The sequence below is a fragment of the Charadrius vociferus genome, unplaced genomic scaffold (assembly GCF_000708025.1).
Source record: "Charadrius vociferus isolate BGI_N301 unplaced genomic scaffold, ASM70802v2 scaffold19, whole genome shotgun sequence".
Taxonomy (NCBI): Eukaryota; Metazoa; Chordata; class Aves; order Charadriiformes; family Charadriidae; genus Charadrius; species Charadrius vociferus.
The window spans coordinates 2,126,939-2,148,455 of record NW_009650173.1 but is presented as its reverse complement, the minus strand read 5'-3'; the positions used below and the strand labels follow the sequence as shown (position 1 = coordinate 2,148,455).

The window sequence follows — 21,517 nt, the reverse complement described above, 5'->3', positions numbered from 1 at the left end:
AGAAATGGCTTATCCGTCCACTCAGGTTGAGGGAGAGGTCATGTCACATCCGTATTCCCCAGACTGAAAACCTTTTGTGTTACAGAGAGGGCCCATCAGCACTGTAATTACCTTGCTTTGGTAAAAAGAGGGAGTCAGAAATCATTGAGAGTGATAGAAACAACCAGTGAATATTGTGTTCTTTAAACCGGGGTGTATATGGACTAGAGCTAGTCTGGGGCATCAGTACTCTTGCTATCAAGCAGGAAATTGCACTATTATCACTAAACTGAAAGGTCAGCTCTGTTGGAAGTGTCAATTACTGGTAATGTATGAGGTGGGTTTCTTAGTCTAATTGGGAAATATTTTTAAGACATTAGAAATCACGTGAGTGAGTTGTGAACTTTGTCTTCCTCTAAGGCAAATTACTGTGGTGGATTCCTAAGGGAGATGCAGAAAACGCTTCTAAGAAAGTGATAGATGTCTTTTGGGCATCAGAGCCTTGTTAATGGCCTCCTGCCTTTGTCCTGGGTTTATTGTACCAATATAAAGTTTAGAAATGCTGATGAAGGAATTCCTACAGACTTCAGGAAATAATCTTTGTACAACGCTTTGCCACACTGTGGGCTTCCACAGGTGGGTGTTATATTTCACCCCATAATCTTTACATGAGTAAATGGAGAGCAAAGAGAAAGTGTTATCAATGGCTTTACTTGGAGGAGATTGCAGTGCATCCACCATGGACTCTTTACATCCTTACATATACAATGATGATACATAATACATCATACACGTTCACAGGGTGTGTTAGATTGCCTAGAGCAGCAGCCTCTAGTTTTTGCCTGTCTCTTGGCCCATGGAGCTGTAACACATTAAGAGCAATTCTTCTGCCTTTGCTTGCTTTAACCTGGTAAGTTCCTCTGGCCACAAGGATTGTCAGAGTCACGAAATCAACAGCCTGAGATGTACTTTTTGCTAATAAACTGCTACACGTGGACTAACAGCCCAGGATACAGCACAGTTGTCTTTCTGTGATAGAGTTACCAGAACAAACTCAGTTTGGCCATATCGGTTTGGGGTATTTCCCCAGTGCAAAGGTCTTCTCCTTATTTATACCTGCCAGCACATTGCACCACTCTGAAAGCTTTCCCTTCAGCTCATGGTGCAAAAATGGCACGGTCTGTGAACTGCTGCTGGTGTTTTAACCTCACTTCAATTCCTGCAGAATGGAAAGAGACTGTGCCCGAGGTTTGACAGCCTTTGCTTGCTGCTCTGGCCTCCTGCATTCATACAGGCCCCTTGATCAACCTGTGCAGCTGAGGACACGAGGTGCTCAGACAACAAAAAGGACAAAGTATATTTCTCTTAGTCAGAATTTACCTCTTACTTTTTGCTGTAAATCATATTACTCTCATTGTAAAATTGTTCCAATGGCTTTCTTGTTTTGTGTCTCTTCACAGAGCGATGAGGTTTTAACAGTCATCAAGGCAAAAGCGCAGTGGCCGGCCTGGCAACCTCTGAATGTGTAAGTAAGTAGGGAATAGTATGTCTCAGTAGCCTTGTGTTCAGTGTAGGCTAATGGATGGCTCTAATCTCATTGTCTCATATAATCATTCACTCTTGTAAAGAAACAATCTAAAAATATTTTGATAGATGAGTTTTTAATCCTTTTTGGTTTTTTTTTTTGCCAGCAATTGCTTCTCTCGTTCTTTGCTTTCTAGCATCTCTTCATTTTTCACATGCTTTGGATCACTATTACAGGAGAAGGATTATCCCATGGAGTTTGTGCCTTCATTGAACAATGATGTTTATTCAATACTTGCTCACAAATATATTGTACTATTCTACATGTAGTATTTTTTAGCATCTGTGTCACGCACTGTAACAACACACTGTCAATACAGCAATCCACCAACAAAAAAACTCCTGAAGGACTAATTATTTAAAATGCTTATCTGAAACACACTATGATAGTATCATGATCCAAGTGAGACAGCTAAATAGCTTCCCAGGATCTTAACTCTGGGGTGTCTGGCACTTAGCAGAAAAGAGGATAAAAGTCTTCTTTCAGGATACTCTTGAATTTACTTGTTGTCTTTTCGGGGGGAGGGTGGGTGTCGGGGTAGGGGGGTGGGTGGTGATGGTGTTGTTTCCTGCATAACTTGTCTGTGCTTTGCCCAGAGTTCATACTAACTATCTAGGCCCGAATCAATGAGACTTACTAGAAGTGACTAAAGATGAGAACCCAGTATAAAGGCTCACCCCATTAGCTGAGAGGCAAATGAAGTCCTTGGGGAAGCAGGGCAATTAGTCTACTGCAAGACTGTAGGGACCAGGTAGTCCTGTTTCTTCTGTAAAAAGTATAAGGGAAGCAGTTAGTGGAACACTATGTCTGGTTTTCTCATCTGTGTTTCAGAAAGTCTGTGAAAATTTGGAGGTTAGTCAGAAAAAAAAACCTGCAAAAGTGTTTAGTTTTAGAAAACATCCCATACCGTAAGAGGCTTAGAAACTCTTAAGCAGCTTAGGACTTAAGCTATTCAGTTTATCCCCTCCCCGCCTGCAAAAAAAAAAAAGGTTAGGAGGTGAGCACAGCTTAAATAGTGAAAAGATTTCTGATAGCTGATCCCTTTTTAATCTAGAAAAAAACCCCACCCCAATGAAATCCCTCATAGCATGGAAGCTAAGGAAATTCCTGACAAGGAAATTCTCACTAAAGGTATGGGAAAAGGGTTTAACCGTGCATCTAACCTTCAGAGCAGCTTACCTGAACATGAGGTGGATTTTCCATCACTTGAATACATTTTAACCTGACACAGAGTTGTAGGCTCGGCACAGGAATTGTGAGTTAGGCTTTTTTTGGCTGGTGTTATGCAAATGGTCAGTCAAGGTGACAGAAATTGCATTCTTTATTTATGGTCTTATTTCCTGAAATTTTCAGTATTTTGATTTGGCAGTGTTTGCAATGTAGTAGTTGTGGATAGCATTTTTTTTCCTTGCTGCCTTCTTTCTATTCATTCCAAATTAACTCTTTAAAATGGAATTTTTTTGCCCACATTTCTGTTCTACTACGGTGAGGTCTCTAACTGATACAAGCCATTTATTTTTTTCCTTCCAATTTCTGTTACTTTCCCAGAGCAACATCTATGTATGATGTTTCTGTATCAAAGTGAACAATACTACTAGGAATTGACTGCTCTGGGTGCTTGGAAGGCTTTGGCATTGACAGGAAAGCCAGTCTGTACTTTGTTCACAGAAAGATGGAGAGAGGATCTCCTGCTCCAGAGTCTCAATCCATCATCTTTCAAATACACGGAATATATTAGGTAACAAAAATCAAAGCTAATTAAAGTATGTTGCCCCTGGTCGTAATAGCTAGTTCAACGCAGGACTGAGAAACTTCACAAAAAAATTGGGAGCGAACAACTTCAGGTACTTTCTAGACATTTTCTTTCACAGACATGCCTGCAAATGCTTTTGTAACATCCTCCAGAAGTTCTTCCAGTTAATTCTTACCTTTTCTATACGGTATTTCTCACCTTTCAGTAACATCAAAAGGAATAAATCTTGGTATTTGTGCTTTCAAATGCTGTGCGAGGGTTCCCCTAACAAATGTTCCTTCACTTTACAGGTAGTGTTAGATTTTTGGCTCTTTAAATAATTTTTTATCATATTTTGCCATGATGTCCTTCATTTTGATTACATTTAAAATATGATCTAAGCTTCAAAAGAAGACAAAATTTTCAATAGCCATTAACTTCTTGTGTTAATTTCCCATTTGCTGTTATGGATGGTCCTTCTTGGAATTTTGATCAAAGTTGTGCAAGTAACGGATAATGACGCCTCAGGATAACCATTTGGTCTATTATTATGCATAACAAAGCCATCTTACTAATGAAGAATTGACTAAAAGTCATTCTTTTGCATAATCATTCGTTATATATCCAATATATAATACAGTATGATAGTGGTGCCAAGGGTTTCAATGTGTCATAAAAAGCACAGCCTAAAAACCTTCCTGAATGTGTTTTACAACAATTATAAAATGCATAATGCTAGTGAGCCAATTTATGAGGGCATAAAGTGTCAAAAGTTGGCAAATTCAGCCTGCTCACCCTTCAAAGTTTACCTCCCGATTTCATATAGTGATTTTTATTGCTATCCCTATCCAAGTTGCAGTACCAAAATTGGAGGGAGGAGGGGAACAATTACCTCCGAAGATTGTGAGAGGGCCGATAAGGGTATTAATCTATTTGTAGAGAATGTGGGATGAGGCACCGCGTGCACCAGGCTGCCACCCCAGGTGAATGGGGTAGTCGAGAGTAACAACCCACAAGTAATGGGACTGGGGTGCAGGTGCCACAGGGGTGGTGGCAGACACTGTCATGGAGGGGAGACTTCGGGCTCGGTATTTGCTCGTGGCAGGCACCAGCTCAGTCAGATCCACCCCTTTCTGGGGAAATCCGAGAGAAAAGAAACCAGATGGGAGCACGCAAAGAGGCTCGGCACAGCCCTGGGCACCAGCCCCTCTGCCCACGCAGGGTGGTCACCAGCCAGCCAGGACGGGCACTGTGCCTGCCCCTGGGGCTGACGGGTCCTCTTCGTCTTCCCAAAACAGCGAGGGAGACTGCAGCATCTCCTCTCCTTGCAGAGGCTGTAGCAAGGCAAACTGCTAATTCTTGCCCTCACCTTGAGCAGCTGGTGACCCTTTGCGTTTCCGCTCTGGTCACCTGTAATCATGTGTGAGAGGATGGTCTTGGCCAGGCTCTTCTCCCGGAATTGTCATTGGAGTGCAATGGCGTTTCTTCTACTCTGTCAATACCGGTCAATGAGGCTGTGACTCCTGAGGCCACTTGTACCTCATTGAGTAGTGTTTCAAGCTCTGTATGGACTGAGGGCATGAAGTGTCTGTGTCTAAATCTGATGGTGATGCCGAAAACCTTTGGTTCATGACACCAGAGATAAGAAGAGAAATACAGCTGGGAGTTTTTGTTCTGCTTAGGGAGAAGAAAATAGAGACTTCTCAGTGGAGATCCAGTGGGCATTAAGAGCCTCCCCAGGGAGAGGTCTTTGGCTTCAGACATGAGTTCAGATGCAAGGAATTACAGAAGGGGCTGAGACAAGTTGCCAGCCCTAAGCTGAATGACATAGAATGACATAGAATGACACTAAGTAATTTTCTCAAATGCTTTCTGTTAACTACAATTAAAGGTAATACACTTTAACATATTGTCATCTCCCAGCTCCCAGTACAGTATAATGCTCTTGAACCTCTATCCTGCCATAGACTTAACACTTCACTGTCTTTTATCATTCCTCTCCTCAGTTCCTGTATATGCCTACTCTTTGTCACAGTTTTCTTTTTCTGTTTTCTTCCTGTCACTCATTTTCATTATCCTCCATTCAGTTTCTTATCCAGGGCACCAGCATGCAAAAAACTCTCCTGAGTTGTTGCATGCAGGAGACAGTTTTGGGTGCTCTTTGTGAACTAGTTTTATGGGTGCCCAACCGAGAAAGCAATATTAGTAGCATGAGAAGGCGTGCCAGACCAAGTAGTAAAACAGTTTGCTGTAGTTTATGTTTGTATTGCCAAGTTGTGCGTCTGAAATCCTGACTTTAAAGTACTTGCCGGGAATGCATTCTTCCTTGAGTGTAATGGTATCAGTATACAGCATGCTGTCAAATGAAAGCAGTTTTTCTTATCTTACTTGTATAAACAAGAGCACAGCTCATTGCTCCTTTCCTCTCAGCTGTATTTCGGGCAGAATCAAATTTTACTTCCATATTCAGCTACAAATCATTGGCCTTTTGCAGTATGGAGGATAAAACACAGCAAATACAGACAGTACAACTGGTATCCAAATCTGCATATCTGGCACCTGTAAAATAATCAAGCCATGACAGGAGAATTTGGGGATAAAGAAGGCAAGACTTTTAAAGATAGTATGCATCGAATTCCACAGGAGCTACTACCTTTAAAAACCTTGCCTTGAATTCTCTTACCCTAAATACATCCTTTTTTTTTTATTTCTTCCTCTCTATTCATTATGCCTTTATTTCAAATCCAGACATCTCTATTATGACACCCCCCTTTTTCATTCAACAAGCACTTTTATCTAAATAAGAGCTTCCTGGGATAATCCACCAGCAGAAAATAAGCACAAATCCTGATCAATGAGTCCCACTCTACAATGTGAGTTACAGAGTCAGTTACAAGAAGAAAAATGGGACCCTTTCGGGAGGATTGGGGGAGAGTCAGTTGTTGGGCATGGAAGAAGCTGTCAATTCCACATCTTGGCGTGAGCTGGATTCTCTTTAACGTGGTGAAATCCAAACCACATAGTGTTGTCAGGGCACTTGCCATTTTACAGCTGCCTGTTTTTTCAGTCACCGTGTCCTCTGTGATTCCTCACCATCAGGGAGAGGCATTATCATACGTGTATCTTTCTTTTATATAATGGCACATTTGTCATGATGGCTGGGGAGCAGGAGAAAGCAAATTCTTCAGGTGGATCTCTGATTTTTCCAAAATGGCAGGACCTCCAAGCCAAGGTACTGCATCAGAACAAGGAATATCATCTCACCATATAACTCCCAGCTCCCTGAAAAAGAGTGGAATTGAAAATGAATAGTTGGACAGGTGTCACACATTAATAGACATATCTCTGGGTAGTTTCTGACACTTCAAAAATATGTCCAGGATATGTATATGGCTCTTTCTTAATATAGGCAAAGGGAGAAGTATTTGAATGGCAATTCTTGTGTCTAATCCTTTTTTTGTAGTTCCTGTAAACCAGGAAACTGTTGCCCTATGCAACAGTGGAATATGGACTTTCATGTACGTGTAGCCTAACACTGATAAATACAAACATGGATCAGACATAGGATGGAAAATATTCTCCAGTATGTCACGTATTCCATTATTAAACACTCAGACCTTATAAATTATTAAATACCAGTACAGATAGTGTGACTTTCCACGTATTTTCATGTGTTCATTCTGGCTTTTCCTGATAACATGAAAAGGCAATATTGATTTTGAAGAAAAAAAAAACATTAATTGAAAAAGTAGCTTTAACTTTCTGTTGTAAAACCTGTCAGATTCTAAAACATTTGAAGAAGACCACACTTCCCTGCATAAATTAGTTGCCTATTTCCCATTCCTTTCCTGCCAGAGTTCCTGTCTGCAGCCCTAGCTAGGAGCAAGTCCGTTTTTAGTTACAACCAATGCACATCAAAGTGACAGGCATTTTTCTTTGTTATAATTCTGAACTATTTGAAGTTTGGAAAGTTATCCTCTCCTTCCTTATGTCTCTCCTGCTTCTATTTCATCTCCCCGTGCTGTTTGCCTGAGCAGTCATGGTCCTGTGGTTTTCTTCTGCCACTGGACTGTGTGCAGAGCTTACTCTTTTTCTTGTCCATTTAAGCAGCTCTTCCCCTTTTATTTGGAGATTACCTGAAAACACTCCGTTAAGCACTCGGCAGTGAAGCTTAGCAGAAAAGGAGGCCTGTTCCTTTATACTTCAGATGGATAGAACTATTTATTGCAAACAGTTTATAAACTAGTATGGTTACCTCATGATGCCCTACAAATTATCCCATCAATCCCCTTCCATTTCAAGTTTTATATACCCTTGGTGTCTTTGACTACAAAGATACTAGGGCTGTTTTTCCTGGTTTTCAAGGAGGCTATCAGAAAATGCGAAAGGATACTCCCCAGGTTTTCAGCATCAAGATAGTTAACATGACTAAACTGGGCAACAAAGTAAACTGTTCCAGAAATCAAACAAAGAATATTCTATAGAAAGGGGATGGGAAATGAAAAGTGCTCTGATCGAAAATATGTTTGAGTTGATGGATCCCACTAGCTGGGGAAAAAATTGCTGACACGGTCTTGGGAATTGAAAGCCAAACCACAGATGAGTAGGGAGTTTCACCTCTTTGGGGTTTCAGCATTCGTTTGTTTTTCGTTTTATATCTTTTTTACTTAAATTTTTTACTTTTTGCTTTTTTTACTTTACTGTAATCTTCTACTATCCTTGTGCCCACAAAACTTCTCTTCCTTAAAGTAGCCTCCATATTTAGGTCATTGAATGATTACTTAGATGTTGTTAGATGGAGAACCACTTAAGTCAGAAAGGGAACCCTACTGTATTCTGAAATGTAATAAAAGAACTCTCTGTCCTCATCTTATGCTTCATTGTTAAAGATCTCATTTTATTGTGTCTGATATTCTACTCTTTACAACTCACATGGCCTTAATGTGGTTTTGTCTCACTGATAAATATCCTTGAGTAAAACTAGCCAAGGTTATGTATACAGTTGCATATTTGAAAGAAGTCTTCGGCAGTGAAAACAGCTTTAATAATAACAATTTGTGACTACATTAATATTAGCGATATTATCTAATCAGTTCCATCAGATGGCAGAGAGCTGAAATGTAGACATTATACAAAGAAATACAATGTGTTGCTGAACCTTTCTGTTGACCTTCTCACATGTTGCGAGTTTTGTGAGGTTCACAGGGAGACACTTGTTTACAGAAGAACATTGGAAAGCATTTAAGCAATCATTTACTGTAAACACCTAATTCTAAAACTTTCAGTTCCTGAAGTGTTTACATACCTAAATAGCTATTAGTAATATTACTAAATGCATAAAAATAGAACCAACTTTCAGCGTTCCCAAAGCTAACGACATTTTCACAAGGTTAAGGGGACCTCTGTTAGGCAATGGGTTGCGACTAAATCATATTTAACTTCCATTGTTTAGTTGTTGCCCTGCCTATTTTATCAGTGACAGCCTGATCTAACAGAAATCTTCAAGCAGACCTTCTACGTTCGCCACACACTCATGTGGTCAGCAAAATAAAGGGCAGCCCCCAACATGGAGAAGACTCTCCAGGAACTTGGAAGGTTTAGGTTTAGTTCTCCTTTCCTCCTGACGAGATTTGCATGGTAACACCTGTCTCTCGATGTAAAATTCAAACCAGCAACCTACACAGTGAGAGCCCTTTACTATCACATATCATGTTCTTCTAGCTCAAGCCTTGCTATTTTGCATGGAATAATTAAATATTTATTAGCCAGAGAAAGCAAGCAATCACTAGGATTTTCCCCTCAAGAAGAGGGAGGAGAGACAGAAGAGGTCTCTGAAGGAGATTAATCTCTAAAATGTTTAGTAAACAGTGAGTTCATCAGTTTTGTAAAATGGGGAAGAGGTATGTGTGGAATTAGTACAGATCAGTTGCAGGTTCTCATTAATTAGAAATCACACTGTCTTTATTTTCTGGCACTTATGCAATGGCGATAGCATTTTCAATTCCTTGGCTTCCTTGGAAGAGAGACTGTTCTGGCCAACATAAATATTTTGTTCTATTTCCAGGTTTTTAGCCTTTTTTTTTTTTTTCTACACCTTCACATTACTTAAAATAGAATGCGTGAATTAGGTAATTTTTGAAAAGAAAACACTGAGATGTGTCTCCTTTTTTGACTGATATTTACTGAATTCAACTTAAGAAACAATGTTTCTGTTCACCCAAGAATACACTTTTAAAGTAAATGTGAATTTGCTTAGATCTAGTTGAAACTGCTTTTCCTTTACTTGCTTAATTTCTCTGTGCTGGAAATAGGACAAAATTACATATATTTGCATTACATTCATAATAAATGGAGTCATTTTTTAGAATGAAGATTTCAAGCAGACATTTCCTTTTGTGTTGTCCTATAAAATACATTTGAGGAATCTTTTCAAGATTTTCTGAAAACCTCTTAGAAGTAATCTTTTTTAGGCTTTATGCAATTGATCTTTATACCTATCTGGAGAATTTGAGCAATTAATTTACCTATTCATCTATGTGAATTACCTATTTCCTTCTAAACTGCATATGTGTGGGTAAAATGTACATGTACATGTGCCATAAATAAAGCTGTCATTTTCCTTTAATAAGACTTCTATTAAAAAATATTCATAGGCTGTATTGAAAATCAGTACCTTGTTGTGCTACCTACATTTGGCATAATTTCTTTTGGAGAGCTTAACATGGAGACTGTTGGAGGAAAAAGAGATGCACAGAGTAGTTTCCTGGCCTCGATCAGTGATCTTACAGGACAGGAAAAATTATTTTTGTTTCTCTTTGTTTACTTCTTGCCTCTGATTTTGGTAAAACCAGGCTAGTGTCACCAACTTGCTTATTCCCTTGTATCATGTTTTAATTTTGAGATGGTTCACTGCAGTTAATTATTATAAATATTAAGGTTAAAATAATTAAGCAGTTTATGTCAACTACATTTTTTAAGGCATTTCAGATAGGGTCAGTATGTACTGAGATCAGGTGTGACAGCAGCACAGGGCTGAGCCGGCTGAGCCAGTCGGAACAAGAGGAGGAGAGGAGGTGCAGTTGTGCAGCCTTCCGACCCAGTTAGTCCCCAACAGTGCTCAGAGTCCTCGGCACAAACCCACGCCGACACCCTTGCTGCCAAGTCTTGCTTGAACACACCAAAATAAAACCACCTCGTATATGCCTACGTGCTATAATTGCACCTCAAGTGACCTTTCACTTTCTGTAGAGGATGCTACAATTTCTGCAGGGATGGAAGGTACATGACTTAAAGAGGGCCAATAGTGCTTGTTTAATTGTTTAGGAAATCCACGCAACTAAAATATGGTCCATTTAGTCATGTCATTAGAAAATTAGCCCACCTGTTTGCGGAGCCGTTAGTTATCCCGGGGATGCTCCGGGCCAGCAAGAGGATTGTCTCATTCCCTTGCTGCCACCACCTGGTGCAGCATGGATGTGTCTATGCACCGAACCCCAACAGAAACCCTCCCTCACGCTTTTCCTCTGGAGCCAGACGTTTGCTGTGTGTAACTCAGAATCCCAATGTCAGAGCCAAATGCTGCTCTCTACTAAATCTACATTCATCAGCATTGAGAGGGGAAGATTCAAATCAATGCACCTTTCAGCTTTGATAACAGAGAGGCTTTAGTTAAAAAATAATGAAATGCCCAGAGCCCTAGAAACCAGATACCTGACAACATCTGTAAGATAATTCTGTGAATTAGTCTTCCTAGAGTGTCTTATTAAGGGGTGATACAATTATTCACAAGTACCACAATAAACTTCTCATAGCACACAAACTAGAATTCATTGAAAAGTACCTTCTAATTTTCTTTAATCAATTTCTATAGTGACGTCAGAGTTTTGAATTTTGCAGTCATTCCAGTTCCCATCCATCCATGTAAAATATTTCATATGAAATGAAATTGTACCTTTAGTTCTTTTAAAAATTACGTACTCACAAAAGTTTTGTTTTGCGTGATGTGTAGGTGAACAAATTCTGAGATTAGTTGCGCACTTTCAATTATGTGACTTTTTTCCTATCCCATTAAGAATACTGAAACCCTTTCCTGTCTTCTGTGCAATGCGCTGTCTGTATATCAGAACTTATAAATATAATATACATTAGAAATAAGTAAATTATTCAGTTGATTAATTAATCAAGTCTTCAGACTACGCATCTGAGAATTAGAACAAAGATATGTTTGAACATGCATACTTGTATTTGGGGTTAACTGGCATTCCAAATGTCAAAGTACAGACTGAACTGCAAATTAACCAGCTGTAATGGGCAGAGTTTAAATTTTATTTTTTATTTTCTCCAAAGTGATACGAAGAGCTCATATCATAGTCCTTTAATCATCTATCCACTGTATATCATTAACATTTGATTATACAAATTGCTTATAAACACTGTTCCACCTAATTATTTGAAAAATAAATCATGCATGTATAATTTCACCTAGTGTGACTAAAAGTCAGCAGAGGGTTATATAGAAATAAGGAAGCTTATTATTTATTGCTATGTCTTATATTCCTTATAATGCTCATTTTTCCTGCATACTTGTTAGACATTTTCTCCTAATTGGTTGAATGTTGCATTTATCTTTCACTTCTTCTGTACTTTTAAGAAAGTAAGGTTCAGATATTTTCTTGCTTTACAAGTTTATATATCCTTCCACAGCTGCATTTAACCCACTGAATGCCACGCAATGTGCATGTGGTTGCATTACCCATAAGTCTCTTTTAAGAGAGAAAAGTAAGTGTAGTTAACTCTCATTTGTTATACGAGAAAAGCCTACTATCAAGCCAAGCAGCTGTTAAATATTTTGGTGAGGAAAGGGTGAAGACATATGAAGGGCTGGGATACTATTTTAATTAAGAGAAAATAATGTAGGTCACATGGGCAACTATTTGTTACACTGTGGGTGTAACTCGGTGACTTCAGAGCGTTTGTGATGCCCTGAAACTATGGTGGCTCTGCGTTCAGGGAGCTGGGGTGTGAAAGGAGCACGCAGAGGAGCTCACAGTTCCGTTCTAAAAAAAACCCCATGCTATTTTGGACACCAGTAATGTTTCAATGTTACAATAGATTTTTGAAAGGCATTTTCTTTCCTTTAATACAGTAGCAGAACTGTGAATAGTATGGCCATTGCAGAATATATTACATATGGGATCATTATATAGAATGCACTATAAAATTAATAGCAGTACGATTGCAGAAGAAGCAAAATAGTACTGTAAGGCTCCATGGAGACACAATCTTTATTCACAAATTTCAATATTCCTTCAATTTTAGATTATTTTCTAAAAAAAATTCAATATCTATACTACAGATAAATTCTTCTGACAGTGTGCATGGTAATGCCATTAATGTTAGTTAGCTAAGGTGCAAATAATTTCATCGGTGTGTAACTATTCCTTTAGCATATGGGACAATTTCATACAGTCCACTTTCCTCATGTGAGTAGTTACGTAAATGTGATTTGTGAGAGTACAGTCTCTGTCCACACAGTAAAGTGGATAGCACAAACTGTTCAAAAAGAATAACTGATTAAAAATGAAACTTAAATAACTATCATGCTAAGACAGTGTCAAATTGTTGCCTGAAGCAAACATTAATGACCATTTTAGGGATTCTTGGGAGGAAAAATAGCTTAAGGTGTTAACTGCAGATAATATCTTACAATATCAACAGCTCTTTGACCACAGTAGTGTGACCATTACTTGGCTAACACCTGGTTGGGAAGTCGGCCATAGAAACCAAACCAGTCATTGCCATTGTAACAGCACCATTACTGTACCCCTCACGCACTGAATTCACATCAACGTGATTTTCAGTCAGTAACAGCTGAATCCAAGAAAATAAAATTTCCAGAAAAGAAATAATTAAATTTGTACAAGCCTGTCTCATTGATAACAAGTCATCATGAACAACTGAAAACAAAAGGATATAAAATTGCTGGTAGCTAAAGCATGAAGAATTGAAACAAGGAATAGGCTGATGAACTGTCTGAGTTACAAATTTATTCTCACGGCTTGCCACTGTAATGAAGTGGGATGAGTGAAATGTGGTTATATTTGACATCTCACTGAATCTATGTTATCCTAAAAGAAAATATATGAGGTTTTTTGCTGAAGAATTATGATGTGCTTTTCTCTTGACAGATGAGTTGATTTAAATTTGGAGATGCTTGAAAGTATTTTTTAAATCCCTAAGTGGCTTTCCAAATACAGATATGCTTTTATAAGAATAAAAGTTGTAATGTTGTATTGTATGGCCCGTATTCTGCCTTAAGTAGGTGCTCTGGGAATATTTGAAAAAGATTTTGTGTGAGGTATGTCTTGTCTAAACTTAAACCCCTACTTTAATTCTATGGTGAAAGCATTACAATCTCTATAGTGTATGTATTTATAACCGTGAAGAGTCATCATAACGAATAGCTACCTCAGCTCTCTACAGCTGTAGGAAATACACTGCAACAGGAGCAGATCCACAGAGTGAAACTGTGCTGCGGAAGTGACACACTTTGGGGACAGGAGGTGGCTTTGGGTGGCTGCCTGCTGGCAGTGGGAGCACAGGGTAGAAGCTTCAGGCTAGATTGATCGGAAAGAAATCAGGTCCGCACTTGGAGATTGCACCAGGACATGAACCACAGCACAGTGGGAAATTCACCTCAAAAGTGCACCTCTGATCTCGACTATAATACCCATATGCTTGTCCCTTTGTGCTCGTATGGGATGCTGCGCGGTGTCATTACACACGTTACAATTCAGTGCTGGCACAGAATAGTAGAAAGTGATTTCAGGATTTGCCCGAAGAGCGAAAAATAGCATGCTCAATCATTTTCTTGTCTGAGTGACTTTGACCAATGGATTCATTTTTTTTTAACAAGTGCAAAATGTGGGAAATGTTACATATCAAATATAGTTCACCTTGTAGGATACTGATTACAATATCTTGTTTTCCACTGGCTTAATTTCACTGCATGTTAAGTATTCAGACTGAAATTTTCATGCCAAGTTGGAGGTTTAAATGTTATAAAGATTTAAAATGTTATAATAACTGTTTAACTATGAAGGTCTTGTATTGCCATCTTTTGGAAAAATGACTTGATAATCAATGAGTTGAAAAATTCATCCACATCTGACCAAGCTTAATGAATGTACAGCGATCTCGGTATTCCTGTGATCACTTGTTAACATCTAGTAGCTCTTTATTTCTTCAGAAACTGACCCTATTTGAGATGCCATGTAAAGCATAAACGGATGAACAAAATTTTGGTGAAAGCCATAGTGAAATGCAGTGAGAACAAAACCAGAATGCAGAACTCAGACTGATGGGGAAAAGGTTTTCAGAGTGAAGCCTTTTGGAATGCAAAACAATTTGCAGTAGTTAAAAGTGAGATATTTTTGTGAAACTGCGGGAAGAAGTGGAGGAAAGCAGTACAGATGAATTGGCGTTTGCACATTGTGTCATGGCCAACAGTATCACTCTTGCAAGAAGTAATCAGGACCTGAGTTTAAATAACATACAGAGAGATGTAGATGTGAAACACTCATTCTTTAGCGATTCCACAATAAGTGATATTTTTCTTGCATTAATTACAAGTAAAAATATATGTTGAATTACTAAAACTAAGAAATGGTCAAATTCCAACCTATTTTCTTAGCAACTAACTTCTTTAAAGTAAAAGCTTTCTTAGGAAATATAGCAAAGGCAAAAAGAAGCCCATTGTCAGAGGAAAAATACATTATCTGTAGAAGAAGCCCAAGCACATCAATTAAAGTAAATATCTTGTTCAGATTCAAAAGACTCAATTTTTTGGATGAGATCTCTTGTCATAGTCCTATATGGAAAAAACGCTTTCTCGCAGAGTATTTGTTATGTGGTGATGATGAAAATGCTTTGTTTTTAAAAAACGTAGGTTTCATGGTCAACTGCTCACAAGGGAACAGGAGTGTAATTTTAATAATTAATATTTCTGGGTTTAGACTTTTAAAAAATCCATTTAGTTATAACCTGTGGTAGTAACAATAAATTCTTGCAGAACTTTCTTGGCATTCTATGGTATCTATTCCTTCAAAGATATATAGCCATAAAAAAAATGAAAATACCATGATCTGGTGGCTCTATGCTTTTCAGGTGTAATCTTTCACTAGCATGGATGTACCATTTCAGCCTTATAGTTAAACATCATATTAACTTCAGTAGTCCAATGACATTCATCCCAGGAATAGAACATGATGATAGCCTGCAAAGATTTCTGTTCTTTCCCTCTGCCCCAAAATGTAGTGTTCTATAAAGTATATATTTTATTCTTGCATGGCAACATTTTATTTTGATAGTGCCATTACAGCATGTGTGTCTTTACTTTTTATTTCTGTAAATCTCTGGTGGTTTTTTGCCCACAAATACTTCTCTCTCTTGTTATCTCCCACTGTCACATTGTGCTGTCTATCCTAAAATGGGCTAAAAGCCAGTATCTGTCAATCCAGATGTAAATGAAGTTTCCTTCCACAAAATGACAGTATAGTACTAGGAAACATTTTCAAAGTTTGGAGATTTTGTGTACAAAATGAGAGGAATGAGAAGGCCAGACAGAGCTGCTTGTTTCTATGGCAACACAATGTGTCTAGCTCAGCTATTTTCTCCTTTTATGATTTTATAGATAGCTGAGATTAATCCAGTGAAGTTTAATATTGTCAAAAATAGAAGAATTCTAACTCTCAGTCTAATCAGACACAGTAATGCATAAATGCATCTGATATACAAAGAAAATATATATAGGGGAAAAGTCAGTTGTCACTTTTGATAACACAAAGGCAAATACATAAATCTCTCTGGAGCTGTGAAACAATTCTGAGTGCTCCGGCTTTGCATTTGGCTAATGGCTAAACTATATCTTAGGTCAGAAAACTTCCTGTGGTATATCCTTCCTTCCTGTGGTATATCATTCCGCCACACTGTTGATGTGCTGTCTTAAGGACCACCACTTTCCCTAACCCATGAGGCAATCCCTGCTGGTATCACTTGAAGTACTTTGGAAGTTTCATAGAAGTGTCAGTAAACTCCTGACAGCTGTATGCAGGAGTAATTTATGTTGAATGAGCAGTTTATGCATCAGCAGAGCTAATCAAAACACTTTTGTTAAAAATCTTTGACTTCAAAGTGAAAGCTTTCACATAAAAATTGGATCTAAGTGGTAAATTTATGGTTTCACATTGAAAACAGAAAATCTTCCTAGAGCTTTTAGCTTTTCTTTTAATATGAATTCTAAATTTTATCCAAAAAGCAGAAATATTTGTTTCATCAAAACTAAAAGAACTACTTGAAGTAAATCTCAGACAAAACACATTTTAAAAATCTGTGTAAAATAATTGCCATTTTTACTAGTTTTTATAATTCATCTGAATTTGAGGTTGGGTGTGATTGAGCTTAAAATACATGTGTATAAATTTGGATCGTTAATGTAAGATAAAAGCTTTAATCATATGAATTTCCATTGTATTAATATTTTAGGAACTTAACAAGAATGAGTAAACACAACACCATACGCCACCCTTGCAACTCGGTTACTCTATTTTAATGACTCTACAGAGCTCCAAGTAAATGAAACAAGAACTCAGTCCCTTATTTTTCACAGAGAACAGGACTCAGTAATGCTGGGTTGTATACTAGCAGCACGAGGCTGCAAATTTCTACCTCTCCTAGCATGAAGTCACATGTTATTGTACAGCACTGTGCTTACCTGAGTCTTTGCATTTATAGTTATATACATTTATGAAGTGTTGACTAAAAAAAACTAATCAGAAAACTACATCATGCTTCTAAAGAGAATTAACATATTAAATGTTACGTGTATTATTGAGACTTAGGGAAACTTCATTGTTTGACAGATGGTCTGACACCCACATTAAGAAATTCATAATTCAATCTCAAAAAAGTAAGGAAGAACATACGTGTTTGTATCGATCATTTTTTTGTCAGAGCAGACACATATGGCAGTTCCATTTTCCATCACTTACCATTTAATTTCTATTTAAAATTCAAATGTCACTAGGCAAGAAAAAAAGTTGAGTATTAAAACATAGAGCAGATTTAACTAAGATCACTGCAAGAACTTTATACTAATTGTTCATGGAAATTAATGGCCATCCAATTAAATCAAACTTACTCATCCCATTCTATTCTTGCTTTTGTTTTCTTTACATGTTCTTCCCATTGGTAGTTACTGCTTTATGATTATTTCCCAGCCATCTGTTGTCTTTCCTTGAGCCAAAATAATTTCCCTTTATAATTTCATAAGTAATCACGTATGCATTATTTTTATGCAATTATATATCTACTTACTAAATCCTAACTCCTCATTCTTGTGTAAATACTCACTGAGTAACTGGAACAATTTGCCATTTAAATTTCTAGTGAACAGAAATCTATATGCAAAATTTCAAACTTCCAATTGTTATTGCCTTGCATTGTTATGAATGTAATGATAATTAAACACTTACTCTAATTCATGTCCCCAGACACCAAAAGGCACATGTAATTTAGCTGGATATAGATGCTGAATGAAAAGGAATGTGTATCATATTAATAAAGGTGGTGAGATGTTGGACATCTTCAGACATGACACTGGGACCGGGGAAATGTAAAATGCAATTCTGAGCTCTTGACGCTTGCAAAATAAATGGGTTTGAAATGCATAACAATACTATTATAAAAACTTTGAAACGAATTTGGAGTATCTACATTTTGCAGGCATTCCAATAACTAGCCTCATAGTCATTTTTGTTAAAAGGAGATATTTGCTGTAATCTAACATTCCAAATAAATTAAATTGATAGCAAACCAGCATTCATCGCTGAAACAGTCTCATAAATAATTCTGCGCTGTTTATCTGATATTGTTAATGGGAGAGGAAAGGATGAGAAATCTGGCTGTGATGGCTCATGCTGGGTTGAAGAACTGATCTCTCATCACTCTTTCTCAGGACAAACAGGGCACAGTCAGGGCTTTGTAGATTAGCCAGGTGAAAAGGAGATATAAAGCAACAGCGCTCTTACAACATCCCACAGGATCTCCTTTGTAAACATAGCTGCAATTGCTCTGGGCAGACAATTTGTAGCCCCAAAGCTGCTAGGAAATGTAGAAGAGGAGCTTTCCCGAATTCGTACAGTTAGAGTCCTTTGGCTTTGGAGTCAGCCTGGCCTGGATAAACACGCAGTAATGCCATATATTGCAAAAGGATTCCTGAAACACAGTTTGATTGTGAATGCACAGTAAGTGGTCTAACAAGTGGCATGAATTTATTCTGAACAGGAGCAGATGTTGCCAGCACCATGTGGGATAACCACACCAAACTGGTTTGTGACAACCTGCAAAGAACACACACAAAAATCAGCAGTTTTCAGAAACTGCAATCCTAACTTGAGATATCTGAGAATTTTTTCCAGGGAGAAAAGCCTATTCACGTTTGTTAATCATATCATTAAGGTATACCCATTCTGAAGGTATTAAATCATATAGCTGGTATATTAATGAATATTATTATTATCTGAAGTAGCAATCCAGGTATGATTAGATGACAATATGAAAATGTCTGAAAGATGAGCTGCACAAAGTCCCTTCCTTTTGTAATGCTTTTTAAAAATACCCAGATTAATGATATTTTAGAACAGCATTTTGTTCTGATTAGTGGTTTTAATGTCAGTGGTAATGATGTAACACCTTAGTTGTGTATGAAATTACATATCAATCTCTCTTAGCTGGTTATAGGCAACATTCTTATTTCAATATGTACAGCAAAGTAAGAGGTTGTTATGCAGGCCTTTTTGTAGTCCAAAAAGTAAATGGATAAAATTTGTTGTGGCTTTCTTTTTTCTTTCATTATGAAACAAAATAGCCAAACTCTTACTGTCACCTCCTCTAATTTGGTGCTCAGAGACACAAACAGCTTGGCATTAAAGTGCTTTTCAACTTTTGTATGGACGTCAGTCAAATTTCATTGACTCAGTGTTCATTTTATTGTAGTTTTCTTTTCCCTGGCTTTTTTGGGACATGCATATGTTTAAATTATCGATTAGGTTAAATGCTTGCCTGCCCTGCATTTAAGCAGAACTGAAGAAGGATTCTTCCTCTCCTTCTGTGCAACTCTGAAATTCTGTTTTTAGGCTCAGGTGTTGACATCTGCTCATAAAACTTCGTTGTCCGTGTAATGGTCCTGACTCTTTTGCATCACTTCCTAAATGATTTTCTTAATAATATGTCATTTAAATATGCATCTAATTTGTTCTGTTAGTTGCAGACTTCTAGGAGAGTAGTATTTTCCGTTCAGTTTTAGAGATTCATTTTCTTAATGTCTTTTCTTTGAAGCTAGTGCACTTTTCAGGATGTTAAGATTTTAAAGTTTATTCGCTAAAGCAGATGTTGTGTAGGTGCCACTGGTAGGCAGGAGGTGCAGAGTTGGAAGTTCAAGGGTGTGAAATATGTTTCCATGCTCACAATGTTATTTGTATCAACAGCAAAAAGTTCTAAAGATGAATAAATAGATTGTTCATCTTGGACAGTCCATATGTGATGTAGTATAAGCCTTTAGGAAAGAAGGATGTCACTTTTGCTGACTAGAGGTATAATAGGCAATTCATTTATTGTTTCCCTAAAAATACGCAGTTTTCATGATCTATATAATTTGCCAAATTCTCAGCTTAAAAAAATAGTGTTTTCATGTCGTCAGCACCATTTAGAACCGACACTAAACAAGTGACAATGTGGCCCACAGCACTCTCAACTAACTACCTCCTCCAGCAGTCATCAGACTTGGACTGGCTTCTCTTGCCTTTACACTTTTTTCTTCCTATCTGAAAAGGCTCCTACATTAACCTTAGCACAAGCCAGATCAGATCCTAGTAGCCAGATTCTAATAATAGGCTTAGGACAATTATACCTTAATACAGCTCTGTGAAGAAACCTGGAGAGGTATAAGCTATTTCAAACTCCCATACGCTCCATATAGTTACTAAACCCACATAATCAATCAGATTTTTTCCCCTTCATAAAATATATGACTACCTGAACTAGAATTTTATTTCAAACAGGTATTGTAACAATTAGTATTTTATGTTCTCCTGTTCTCTCTAATATGCCCACTTAATCACAACATTATTTGTTATCCACAACTGAAGTCAGAACCGGGATAACTGCGAAGCACTTCACAAATTCAGTATTTCTGAAGATGGTTCAGGCTCTTCGCTTTTCCTCCACTGCTGCATAACAAGCATCTAATACATTGTTTTCATTTATTTGAAAAAAATTATTTGCATTTGTGCTGCCACAGCTAGAATCACTTTTGGTAGCCAACCTGGTGAGCTGAACAGCTAGCAAGAGATTCTCTGCACTACACTGCACTTTGCAGTGGAAAAATAGACACTCTTCCCAGTCAAATCTATCCTCATATAACAGGCTTTTGTGTTGCTGGAAAATTCTTTATGCATGGGTGAGGCAAACGGCTTTCTTATATGAATATAGTGCACATAGTATCCAGTAGTAAAATTCACATTGATTCCAACCATACAAACTCAACCCTCTCAATGGTTGTATTTGTTGAGCTAGGTAGGATCGTAGAGACAAAGAGTACGTGTTCAGGCTGCCTTCTATACTAATCAAATATTAAGCCAAAAGTAACCTCCAGGTTTTATCCTGCAAAATATTATTTTTACTATTTCTATCCAGTAACTCTCCACAACCACCTTACTTATGTGTGCTCTATTACCTTTTATGGGGGTAGCACACAACAGTATTGATTCAACACTCAAAAATATATCTTGCAGCAAGTTGAGTTTTCTGTTGCCTTGTCAAAGGCTTTCTTAACCCCCCACCCTCCCAACTCCCAGCAGTGATAGCAACTAGATTGTCACATAGGGAAAAAACTTGTGAAGCAAAATCATGTTTGTGCTCTTTTAACATTAAAAAAACCCGCAAAACCAGAACAAAACAAAACAGTATGAGGAAAAAAAGAGCATTTTCTTATGCTGCTCAGTATATGGCATCCCTATAGCTAGAGATCCAAATTATGCTGACAAAAGAAAGTAGAATAAAAAATCAAGAAAATTGAAAATGTTAGGATGCAGGACAGTATCTAGTACCTTGCTTCACTCCGTACTACGCGACAGGAGTTGTCAGCAGCCTCATAAGGATCACAG

At 37.8% G+C, this 21,517-nt stretch overlaps 1 protein-coding gene across 1 annotated transcript in view; it reads left to right on the top strand.

Annotated features, from left to right (window-relative positions):
* The window catches only part of SPON1 (spondin 1, extracellular matrix protein), a 195,533-nt gene that overhangs the window by 164,564 nt on the left and 9,452 nt on the right, over positions 1 to 21,517 (top strand). The window contains exon 7 of the mRNA XM_009892668.1: positions 1,440 to 1,504. Within this exon, the coding sequence (XP_009890970.1) occupies positions 1,440 to 1,504 (65 nt within the window). The remainder of the gene's footprint in view (positions 1 to 1,439; positions 1,505 to 21,517) is intronic.